The sequence below is a fragment of the Photinus pyralis genome, unplaced genomic scaffold (assembly GCF_008802855.1).
Source record: "Photinus pyralis isolate 1611_PpyrPB1 unplaced genomic scaffold, Ppyr1.3 Ppyr1.4_LG4, whole genome shotgun sequence".
NCBI lineage: Eukaryota > Metazoa > Arthropoda > Insecta > Coleoptera > Lampyridae > Photinus > Photinus pyralis.
In genome coordinates this window covers 23,059,398-23,072,885 of record NW_022170511.1, presented here as the reverse complement: position 1 = coordinate 23,072,885, position 13,488 = coordinate 23,059,398, and the positions used below count along the sequence as shown (strand labels likewise).

At 37.2% G+C, this 13,488-nt stretch overlaps 1 protein-coding gene across 1 annotated transcript in view; it reads left to right on the top strand.

Moving 5' to 3' along the window:
• LOC116169014 (mucin-2-like) overlaps positions 1–1,551 on the top strand; it is a 6,198-nt gene extending 4,647 nt beyond the window's left edge. The window contains exons 3-4 of the mRNA XM_031485046.1: positions 346–837; positions 980–1,551. Coding sequence (XP_031340906.1) covers positions 346–837; positions 980–1,551 — 1,064 coding nt within the window. The remainder of the gene's footprint in view (positions 1–345; positions 838–979) is intronic.
• Positions 1,552–13,488: the final 11,937 nt, after the last annotated feature.

Sequence of the window (13,488 nt, the reverse complement as noted above, 5' to 3'; positions counted from 1 at the left end):
CCTACCACAACGGATAATGCCATTACCGGATCTACTTCTCCAAAAGTAACAACTCAGGGTCCAACCAATCCACCTACCACAACGGATAATGCCATTACCGGATCTACTACTCCAAAGGTAACAACTCATGGTCCAACCAATCCACCTACCACAACGGATAATGCCATTACCGGATCTATTACTCCAAAAGTAACAACTCAGGGTCCAACCAATCCACCTACCACAACGGATAATGCCATTACCGGATCTACTACTCCAAAAGTAACAACTCATGGTCCAACCAATCCACCTACCACAACGGATAATGCCATTACCGGATCTACTACTCCAAAAGTAACAACTCAGGGTCCAACCAATCCACTACCACAACGGATAATGCCATTACCGGATCTACTTCTCCAAAAGTAACAACTCAGGGTCCAACCAATCCACCTACCACAACGGATAATGCCATTACCGGATCTACTACTCCAAAGGTAACAACTCATGGTCCAACCAATCCACCTACCACAACGGATAATGCCATTACCGGATCTATTACTCCAAAGGTAACAACTCAGGGTCCAACCAATCCACCTACCACAACGGATAATGCCATTACCGAATCTACTACTCCAAAGGTAACAACTCAGGGTCCAACCAATCCACCTACAACAACGGATAATGCCATTACCGAATCTACTACTCCAAAAGTAACAACTCAGGGTCCAACCAAACCACCTACCACAACGGATAATGCCATTACCGAATCTACTACTCCAAAGGTAACAACTCAGGGTCCAACCAAACCACCTACCACAACGGATAATGCCATTACCGACTCTACTACTCCAAAGGGTAACAACTCAGGGTCCAACCAATCCACCTACCACAACGGATAATGCCATTACGAATTCTACTACTCCAAAGTAACAACTCGGGTCCAACAATCCACCTACCAACAACGGATAATGCCATTTTACGAATCTACTACTCCAAGTAACAACTCAGGGTCCAACCAATCCACCTACAACAACGGATAATGCCATTACCGAATCTACTACTCCAAAAGTAACAACTCAGGGTTCAACCAGCAAACCTACAACTTCGGGCGTCATAATTGCGCCATGTTATCCGCCAACATATCCCGATTTATTCCACTGTACTTTTTCAGGATCATTTCCTAATTTGGGAGACGTAGACTGCAAAACATTCATATCGTGTACGAGACAACCCAATGGAGGTTTCGTACAGAAAATAGGACATTGCCCCGCTGGTTCAACCTTCGATCCCTATTTGACCGCATGTTCAACGACATATACCTGCCCAAAATGCCCTACATCTACAACTACTGTCCTTCCTTCTACAACACTGTCGTACCCTGATAGATTTGAATGTGATCATAATGGCAACTTTGACAATTTAGCTGATCCAGCGTGCAAGACCTATTTTTTCTGTACTAAGCTAGCCAGTGGAGGATATTTTAAGGAAGTTCGAACTTGCGCCGGGTCCACTGTTTATAAACCTACTAGACGAATGTGCAGCGCCGCCTATACGTGTCCTAGAAGTTAGTTTCATAACAATGCTTTGATCTATATGTCTGATGTATAATACAGTAGACAGTATGTAAATAAAGAACGTACACCTAGCTCGCTTTTCTTTCTCTGTTTCGGAGGTAACCATTTTGCCTTGGTCCTTTGTGATATGTGATATTGTAGTTTGTTCAAGTCAACAATTATTTACCTTCACTGAAGTATGTGCAAAGTACTTACATAGGCGCTGTTACTTTAATCTACTGTCTTTCATAATTTCATAGTTAAAAGAAAAGATTATCCAAAGTTAAGGGTTCAAAATAACGCACCATTGTTGTAAATAAAGAAAGTTATATTTTGGATGAAATTGATATTTCGTATTTCATTTATTATTTACCACGTTACATATTCTGTAAATATGTTTATGGCAGGTCATCCATAACATACGAAAACGTAACATACATAAGTAACATACGACCTGGTCTTCATTACACAATACAATGATTTTACATTTTCATAATATACATAAACAATAATTTAGGTACGAACATAAACGTGACCAAAGAGTAATGGGTACTTTTTGTGTCTATCAGAACACGGTAGGCCTCCTTCTGATAAAAATGGGCGCCTATAGCAAAATGGGAGAACCGAAGGACAGTGGTTGACAGGCTTGCATCACTGTCTGAGCGATGGCCACGCAGGTCCTCTAGCTCTGCCGGGAGACAGTGTCGGACTTGATAACGATACCCAGGAAATCACCTCTCTTCTCTGCGTCAAAGAAGTTTTCTCGCTGTACTTCCCAAAATACGTTAGCACTCACCTCATTCTGAAGGCGGTCCTCGTTTTTTATGTATATTTTCCTGCAAGACAGTCACTGCTGAGCGGTTATCCAAAGGCACTGCTACACCATCTTCCTTCTTCAGACTCACTCTTCGCAGTATTTCTAACTGCTCCATATTCACAAGCGCAAACACTGCCCTTATCAGTCAATTTCCTAGCTGCGTTGGACGAACTCGGTTTTCTTAGGCTCGAACAGTCATGATTTATTAAATGAAATGCACACCGCCCCATGCGTCGTTCTGCCCTTTTATATCCGAGAATATGTGTACCAAAGGTTGAAAAAGATTCAGGCGTTTAGCCGGAAGTGATAGTACAGACACACAGACCGACAGACAGATCGACATAATCGAGATTTTGTTTGATTCTGATTTCTGGTGCTTCAAAACGTGTATTTCCGTGCGACTTTAATAATAACAATATTTTTTATTATACTTCATTGAAATCAGCTTATTTACACCTGTATTAGGAATAATGGTATCTGGCCTTTTCCAGGCTAGCGCACGGAAAATAGTATACAAACCTCGCTGGTCAGTGGTTCATAACCAACGCCTCGCGCTTATACCTCACCTCCGTCGGTGAGGTACCTTAAGCCCTCGGGGTAGGTAATGAACCACCTCCCAGCTCGGTATGTAATCTACTATTCCCGGTCCCTTTGATTCTTTCCGTGCGCTGAATATAAATACCCAAAATATTGCTTTAAAATACAAATTTACAGGGAAGTAAACTAATTTTCAGAAAATCTATATGCGTTGTAATGTTTCATATGTAAGTATTTTGTGTTTTAATTCGTAGATGTTTGAATATTTAGATAAACTTCTTTGAGAATTTGTGACATTTTTTGACGTTTCGTCAACCTTATCTGAAATAAACTAATTAAACAAATCGCCTTTGAAATGATTTGAGAGTAACCATGAAAACGCATTTTCTATAACTGTTACAAAATAAAAATGTTAGCGAGTTTGTTGTTTTTTATGTTATCGATTTAAAAGAAGTATAATAAAAAATATCGTTCATTACACGTCCAGAAATGCTTTTTCCGTGCTTGCATGACTTCCATTTGCCACGCACGCACGGAAAAAGCCTGCTTTCCGGACTCCTAATTAAATATACTATTATATTAAATTAATACTAAAATTCTCATAGGTATTTCGACTGGGTCCTGTAAATTTTCCATTAGCAGGGATTCTTGGGATTGTTTCCCTGTAAAAAAGTACTGTCTGTGGAACCAATATCAATCGTACTAAGTATCAGGCACCACGCAATAGAGACATCCTCGAGTAACCAACGAGCTCATATTCGTCGTCCCGATTGAGATATAATGACTCTGCTTCCGAGCATGATGCGGATCCATTAACATATCAATGCCAAAGCCTTCATCAGCCTCGTTGTGTTAATACCGACCAATATTTTGAACCACGCAAGTACAGGGTGGTTCAAATTCGTGGCTCACCATTGGGATCTCCGCAACGGTGGGAGATGTTAAATGGAGGTAAAATTGCCCAAATTTGTGAGAACATTTGAAATTTTTGAAAAACCTATAAAAATAACTGAGATATCACCGAAAAGCTGAAAATGTCAAATTTCGTTTGCATTTTCCCTAGTTCGAACGGTGTTCCTGTTAGGACCTTCTATGGGCACCTACTTTTTTTACGGAGAATTTGAATCTGTTATCAGAATGTCCATAACACGCTAGATGTGGAAGCTACAGGCTTACTATAAAAAATAACCTATTTCTTATGGGCGCGATATTGGATTATTAACGAGCTCCTAGCGAGTTTACAATTGTGCCGTGTCTGCCCGTCTGTCCATCCGTTAGCACGATATCTCGAAAACGAATGGACCAATTACGATAAAATTTAGTAGATGGATTCTTTATCAAATTTGTAGATCGGAGTTCGTCAATTGGCAATGTAGCCCAAAAAAATAAGGAAGGCCCTTTTGACATCTCCGTGAGTTATGAACCGAATACCCCGGAGCTCGTTTTCTATATTTGTTTAGTTTATTACGGAATGAAATAGAGGACAAGAAAAGAAATTCATGTTAATGCATAGCTATCATAGCCATGTTTAGCAAGGTCTAGCTACCCGTGGATGTTTTACTCAGAACGTGTGACACGTCATCATCATCAATTTTGTCTTTCGTAAAAATCCAATATGGCGACCAAAAGAAAAAAAAAATAGTAGTCTGTAGCTTCTACATCTAGCCCGTTATGGAAATGCTAATAACAGATTCAGATTCTCTGGAAGAAAAAGTGTCCATAAAAGGTACTAACGGGAACTGTCCATTTTTTTGCTTTAGCTATAGAAGACGAAGACGAAATTTGACATTTTCACTTTTTCGGTGATATCTCAGTTATTTTCAAAATTTTCAAATTGTACTTTTTAGTCACAAAAAAGAGCAACTTTCCCTCCAACTTATACTGCATCTCTCACCAGGGATCTCAATGGTAAGCCACGAATTTAAATCACCCTGTACAATGGGTGAAACCGGGGTCTACGTGTAAAAAAAGGTATGCGCAGTTTTCTGTTTGTTTTGTATAGTCTAAGATTTTTGAAATTTGTTTTAGATTTGGTGGACAAACACAAAGTGAAGTAATTGAATATTTAAAAAACAAACATTTCTTTATAATTAAGTATACATATTTTCTTTAATCTACCAGAACACAATTTAGACTGTTACGAAACCCGTGTAGCTGGTGGGATCAGCTTTAACTCAATATTTGACCAGATAAGACCACGTATTTTTACTAAATAATGGACGTTTATGCTTTTTGCATAACAATATGGTTACGCAACTCGTATTTGAACTAAACTGTTACGTTAAGCAATGAATACGAGGCAATATGTACCGGTTTAGTTTCTAAAGTTAGAGCAGGAAATTTCGAGTAGAAACTGCCAAACAGTAATTTGGGATGCACGTTGCGATTTGAAACAATCGTAAGGACTTAAAGGAATTTTCATTTCTGTCACTCGTTTTAAAATACCATTTTATGTATTCAGAACAAGCATGCAAAATTTAAGAGAAAGCTTCGTGGTTAGCGGCAAGACTTTCAATTGAAGTTTTGGGTACATTACATGCAATGAAGTAGAAATCTGCACCACATCAATCTAAAGTGCAGTATAGGAATGACATTCTTGGTTCACGATGTCATAGGCAGGGCCGGCTTTAGGCGTAAACGGTGTAACCCGTCGCTTACGCCGCAGACAAGAAGGGGCGCAAAAATTACTCATGTTTAATGACTGACGGACCACAGACGTAAAAATCCGTACAAGGGAGGCATATTCATAAATAGCAGACGCGTTATCCCTTCGGAAAGCTCTGTAGCATTTTTGGACAACTTTGCTTTTCAAAAAAATGTGAGAACACATAAACCTACACATAGCTAAATTGGAATTAGCGGGACATTGCCTGATAGGCGGTACGAAGTTCGCTAGTAATAAATGAACCTCTATACAGGGTGTTAATTAATTTCATGCAGATATTTAAGGGGGTGATACTCGTCAAAATAAGAAAAAATGCAAATATTGTTAGGGACAAAACCCCACCATACTATTTATAATGTGAATAGAGGGTAGTTCTTGAGACAGTTGGAGCGAACATGTGTGACAAGTGTCCGTTCACGACACACATGGGTGTAAATATGTACATTGTGTAATGTGTAATAAATAAAATATTATAAAACTACAGTCCACTAATTTATACTCTGTTTTTTAACTAGGAAGACGGATTTAAAAGTTCCCGCAAAAAATCTTAGTTTCTATTGGCTCGCGCTGCGCCCGTTTTACACCCAGGTAAAATTGCTATTGGCATGATTTAACTCAAACTGTCAAATTTAATCGCGATTCTCGTCCTTAACTGTTGTACTTATTTTTGAGTTTTCGTGTGTTCTGAGTCCTTTTGCATTTAACAATATGAAACAGTTCTTTTAAGAACTAAAGTTGATATTTCGCGTCCTAAGTGTACTGGCATTAGTGATGGATTCAACTCCAAGTACCAGTAAAGCAAGCTTGTCTCCTTTGAAAAAACGTAGTCGCTTAAACTTGGGTCAATTTATCAGTCGCCGAGAAGCAGTTTATTATAAACAAATGTTATCTGATACTCCGGATATGAATTTTGCTACGCTTGTGTTGAAGATTACATCTACCACAGGTACCGTAAATAATGATGTAGTTATTAAAGTATGACACATATTAGAAGTTGCACGATCAACAGTATACCGGATAATTAAAGAAGATCGAAGTACTGGGATTTTTACCCCTTCGAAACGTCCCGGTGGTGAGTGGTCATAACGCAGTTGCAAATGTGAGCTCTGACGATTGGCAGAATTGTGTGCCACACGTTATTAAGGAAGAATAGTATATTGAAAGACAATAGTGTTACAATGCGACCTATTGTAATACGACTATCTTGTGGCACGAGTGGCGACGCGAAGCGTAGCCACGAGTGTCCGCAAGATAGGAGTATTACAATAAAGCATTGTAACACGCGTTTTTCATACTATTTTTTCTATTTCGGTGCTTTAATTTAATTAAAAAAATCATTATCAGAAACTATAGGGAACATTAGAACTAACATGTTTTATGTTGGGAACACTTTTTAAGCCGTTAAGTTTTAGGTTGGCAGCGTAGTAAGACTGACATTCTGAAGTTCAAACATGGAAGTACCCAACGAAGTACCTACTTGTACTAACTAGTAACTGCCAACTTAAGAGATGAGTTACCAAAAAAAAACGACTATAATCACTGTATTTGTACAACTGTTTTCGGCCGAAAACAGTTGTACAAAATCATCATTGTGACACCGAAATAGAAAAAATAAGATGTGTAGATTGGATGGCGTAATGGATACACTTATAAAACAATTAATTATTTCACTCGGATCGGAGGACAGTGACAGTTTTAATGAAGTTTCGGAAGACAGGTCCAAATCGATTATACATAAAACAGTGAACTGTGCTGTTTAATAATATGAATATAATTCCATTGTTCTGAATTTGTTCAATAATTTAACATTTGTTGTAAATTGTAATGTGGATTGTGTAGTATTACAACTGATAAAACATTTAAAACTACAATTCAAAATAATGTTTCAAATCAAAGGCCAAAAAATGTATGCAGGATTATATTACCTATTATCAATGTATTACCTATTTATTATAATTCGCTTTTAAAAGTGTGATGTATGCATAATATAAAGTAGTTCAAATAATAACTCAAAAGCATAAATAATGAAATCTATCCAAATGTGAAAGAAAAACACATCACGCAACACACAATACATGACTGTATAAAATGAGTATTATTTTTGTTACTAGATCCTAGTGACATTTTCAGTGTAAATCAGGTTTTTAAATCCGTCTTCCTAGTTAAAAAACAGAGTTTAGAAGCATCAAATATGGCCTAAGAGCCATCGTTTTCGTTATACCGGGCGACAAAGAAAATGCAACACCCTATATATTGCGACCAACTATTTTGATACTTTATTGTAGAGACTCTAAAAAATATCAAATTTGAAATAATCATCCCAGAACATAAGAGAGAAAACGCAAAATACGAGAACAAAATTGAAACTTTGCCACCCTGTATAACAAAAATGGCGTCCTTTAGATTAGACCGCGCACATATTTGCATTTCTTTCTTATTTTGACGAGTGCTACCACCCCCTGGAGTATCTGCATGACATTCATTAACAACCTGTATTTTTGGCGCATTTTTCAACTCACGTTGGAAGGGCTATTATGGCCACTTTCTCCGTCCGTCTGTCCCTCCGAGGCCTTAACTACTTCTACAGTTTTCAAGATATGTAGTTCGTTCTTTTTGCATTCGGTAGCAATGTGCGCATGCGCAAACTGCACGATGTAAATTCTCTTATTTAAGGAGATATTTCTTTAAAATATTAACCATAGATGCTTCTAGTAAAGATAAGCATATCGCATATTGCAAAAATCAGATTGGCGCATGCGCAAACTACGCAATGTCAACTCTCTTATTTATAGAATTTTTTTTTTAAATTTTAACCAGAAATTCTTCTAGTAAAGGCAAACGTATCGCACACTTTAAATATCAGGTGTGTGCATGCGCAGACTACGTAATCTTAAGTTTTTTATGCATAAGAATATTTATGCCAATTCATGGAAAATGCATTAAAGTTTCTTGCCTTAATATAATATAATTAATAATACAGTGAAAAACCTTTTTTCATTTTTAAAAACATGCTTGCCAAAAGTTCTCATTATTCAGGATTTAGCGAGGCGGGCAGAGGCGAAAATTTTAGTGCTTGTTTACACGTAACTTTTGCCTTGAGCCGGCCCTGGTCATAGGTACTTTGTTAGCTTGTTCCCTAGTATACATGCTATTGTACAGGTAAGGTGTAAAGCTCATGGATGCTCAGTAACTCCACCGTTGGCTACAATAATCTATGATAGAAAATACACAAAAAGCTTCTACATAGGACTAGGTTATCCTTATTATGAGCACCGTTGAGTAATGGATTAGGTTAATTACTCAATGATGAGCACACAGTACAAAATTAAATAACACGTGTAAAAGAATGTTTTTGCAATATCAGTTTATGCACAGCAAGCAGCTTGTTTTTACACTGTATTTTTAACGTTATAAATTCTCTCGACATGTTTTCCAAGGTGATAACTGGTAGCCTTCAAAGAAAGCGAGTGATGTCTTCATCTCTCTACCCGGGTATAATATCTCAATTTCATTGAGTGTTGATCCTTGTTGATTTAGCATTATTATACGCCAGAATATGTCATTATGGTGCAATAAACCTGTATATTTTTTACGTATGTCCATTTTTTCAACGAAATACACCCCGTAAACGTAGCCGTAGCGCGGCGTGGCGTATACTATGTCTCTCTCTCTGAGAATTTAGCTCCAGCGCTGGTCAGATCGCGCGAACACCTGTCTATTATACACCATGCACTGAACTGATAGTATGTATTAGTAAAACAACTGTTGCACGGAAGTCGATCATATTGGCGGAGTTTATCTAGATGTGATAAGGCTCTTTCTTGACGAATCATCTGGTTCGTTCTGGATACAATTCGTAAGCAGCTATTTAAGGAAATGACAAATTTAAGGTCGATGTCTTGATTCCACACTCCAGAAGTAACATTATTAGCATTAGGCATTAGGTAATAGTATTCCAAAAAGAATGCAGGCAATGTTATCCTCAAACCAACAAGTTCTTATTTCTTCAAAACGCGTAAATTTGAACAAAAAATAGAAATAGATCATTGGGAGTGGTCTATTGACTCTGTTCCAAAGGAAGATGTAAGTGTGCAATTGGTATTTACCCATTTCTCGTTGAGAAATAGGTACAAAAGAAATGGTCCTGTAACGCTGGTGTGGGACCTTTTCTTGTTGTCGCGATAGAGCTATTAGTCCAGTAAAATTAGACGTAAAAATGCTAAGTAAATGGTTACAAAAGGTCCGGTAGAAGATTTTATTTTTCAAACTTGTTTAAATAGTAAAGAGGGAGAAAAATCCAAGTTTGCCAATGCGACTGACGTCGGGAGAAATTTCTGCGGTCCAAAATCTGCAAAAATTTCTGACTTTTTTCCGGTTTTTTTAAAAATAACTCACTAACGGTAATACTTAGGTAAAATCATCCATTATTAACAACTGTAGTATACAGTGTGGAAAGCGATGGGGTATACAAGAGGGAATTTTTTTAAATATTGATTTATGAAAAAAATTTATTCTTCATGATGTTTTTTGCTTGCTTTGAAAGTACCAATAAGGTTTCGATAATCTAAAATTTATTTATAGAAATCTGGAAAAATAATAAAATTAATTTTTTTGTTGAAAGTTATTCTACATTATGATCAAAATAGCGTATTGCTATCAAACCACAAACAATCGAAACGTTATTGGTACTTTCAAAGCAAGCAAAAAATATTATGAATAATAAATTTTTGTCATAAATCAATATTTAAAAAAATTCCCTCTTGTATACCCCATCGCTTTACACACTGTATATTTGGCCCCCTAACATGTATAGTTTAGGAGATACACTAATTTAAATGTTCGTGAGCTCATATAGTAATTTTTAAAAATAATAACATTTTTAGCGCATTTTTTAAGAATTAAAAGAAATGTGTGACCACTAATTTGTCAGATTTTGTATGTACATGCATCTAGTGATATCAAAATTCTGAAAATGGAGGAGGGAGAGAGGGTAAATACACGTTATATCCTTCATGGTATTCTAATGAAAGGTCTCTTCGAAATGAATTGGTTTCTACAAACTATAACCTTCCTGCGCGACTCCGTTTCGACATCACTGGGTGACCGGCGGGGTGGGAGTATTATCTTCCATGGTAGTCTATTTAAAAGGGAAAAAAGTAACTGTTTTCTACCAGCTCCCGCCCTTTTTCTAACCCCTTATCAAAAAAAAGGGGGGGGGGGTTGAGGGGGGACTTGTTTTATCCTTCATGGGACTCTAATGAATGAACTCAATGAAAGGAATTACCTTTTACCAATCATAGTCTTCCTCCTCGACCCTTTATCGTGATCGCTTATAATCTCAAGAGCGGATTGTCTGGAAAGGGTACTCACAAAAGGCGATTGGGACGTCTGGAAGAATATATCTTTTGGTGATGGCGTAATTTATGAGCGAAGGAGAGTACACACAAAGGCAAAATGAATCCTCTGAACGAGACGTACCTATCTATTGGTGAAGTCCAACCAAATATCTTGAAAATGAAATGTCATAAAGGGCACTCATAAAGCGCAAGTGGAACGTCAGGACGAGACATGTCCCATGGAGGTGTCGAAACTTTCATTGTAAATATCTGCAGAACTATTCCGGTTTTAAAAGAAATGCGCTTTATCTGCATAAGGGTTGTGCACAATTTTACTTGTTTACGTTGGTAGGTACGTAATAATTTTAACACCTCATGTTGGGCCAAGACAGTGAGAGGGAAGAAAATGAATAAGGTTGACAAATGTAAAGAACCACAAATTACACTGTTTTTTAGGAGATACATCAAGTTGAAGTTTCGAGTTTTTATTTAACTTTTGAAAAAAATAGACTTCAGCAAAAATTTAAAGATTAAATAAATAAATTTAGATATTTATTTCTAATACCTAATCTATTTGTGTAAATTTATTTTCAAGTCCAGCAACGTAAAAGATGGTTTATTTTTTTTATATTCCTTATAATTTCGAATAGTTAATAGTAAATTAATACATGAACATTGTTAAATTGGGGCAACCTGTTATGTTCATAGATAGATAAATAAATAAATAAATTTTCAAAAATTACTATCAACACGAAATTTTAAATTAGTGTATCTCCTAAACTATACATGTTAGGGGCCCAAATAAAATATCAAATTAAAAGGTACTTTTATACCCTACAGTTTTTATCATTTTACCTAAGTATTACCGTTGGCGGGTTATTTGAGAAACATCGAAAAAAAGCAGAAATTTTTGCAGATTTTTGACCACAGAAATTTCTCCCGACGTCAGTCGAATTGGCACACTTGGATTTTTCTCTCTCTTTGCTATTTAAACAAGTTGGAAAAATAAAATTAATATAACGTTAATTCGAATTAATTCACGTTAATTCAAATTAATTCGGGTTAATTCAAATTAATCCGCATTAATTCAAATTACTTCACGTTAATTTAAATTAATTCACGTTAATTCAAATTAATTCACGTTAATTCAAATTAATTCACGTTAACTAAAATTAATTCACGTTAATTCAGATGAATTCGCTTTAATTCAGATTAATTCAAATTAATTCACGTTAATTCAAAATAATTCACATTAATTCACGTTCATTCAAACTAATTCACCTTATTTCAAATTAATTTAAAGGGGTGTACACCAATGTCTATGGGACATGATAAAGGATGATTCAAAAATCGCGCCGGTTTTGTACTGGTCCATTAAAAATAGGACTTGAACCCAATATTAAAAATAGACTTGAACTTGAACCCCAAAAGAAAATCAAATGTAACCCTTTTCGTTGATAAAATGTACAATTCTTTTTAAATAGGAGGGTCAAGTGTGCAACATTACAATTTACAATGTGACAGTAATTTCAGCCGATCTTAAAGAAAGATACACTTCAAGTAGATGGCGGGTACTTATGATAAGTCGAAAAAACGAAATCCTTACTATATCGGAGTCAAGGAAAAAAATCCGTCCAAACAATTGCAATGAGGGTATTTTTATATAACAAAAAGGGAAATCGCTAATTAAATGGGAGCTAATTGTAGGTCAGAACTCATTATTAAGATGCGACAAATCTACTGTAAACTCACCTTTCATTAGAAACGCCCCTCTGTAATCCACGCATAAGGGGTTGGCCTGGCAGCATTCAGTCTGACTGGTCGTCCTAAATAAATATCGGAACTGCTTAACCGCAATCCTCGCCAATTACTTAAGTAACTCACCGGGGGGCGTTAGCCCCGAGCTGGCCCTAAGCTCTCCTGGACGTCCGAACACTCCGGTTGGCGATTGGGGTTGCATGCGTTGTTGAGGATGATTTCCTGAAGGGTTAACATGGAGCTCATACCTATTTGGGAAAGAGTTGCGCCGCGCGCCCGTGTAGTATTTAGGATACACATCCCGCCTCGGTCCTCTGATCAGGACCCTCGGCCAATAGATCAGTAACGTCGATCTATGTCGCTCATTGCCCTACCTGGGAACGACATCCAGGTCAAGCTCACCCCCGAACTCTCTTTGTTAACAATGAGGCATATATTTTTTGTATTGGGTCGACACCATGATCTACTCGAGCGAGTAGATCACTCAGCGGTATAATCAACGTGAGCTACCCGCGGGACCGCGTCATAGGCACATGCACATAATGCACTTCTAAACGCCTAGGAATATATCCGGATATCTGCGAGCGATTTTACCTATAATAGCCCAACAACAAAGCACGACCAGCACGATGGCCTGCACAATACACTCACCACCTACACGTGGGAGACACTCACATTAAAGGGCTATTACACGAAACTCACTAATACGTCCGCGGCTCTACTTGGCATCCCTTATACGATCGTGACCAGAGCGCGTACGCAACTTAACTGCCTTAACACGATTCCTTAAGACCCTTGCACCCATTAACATACAGTGAATGTTTCTTAAATATATACATA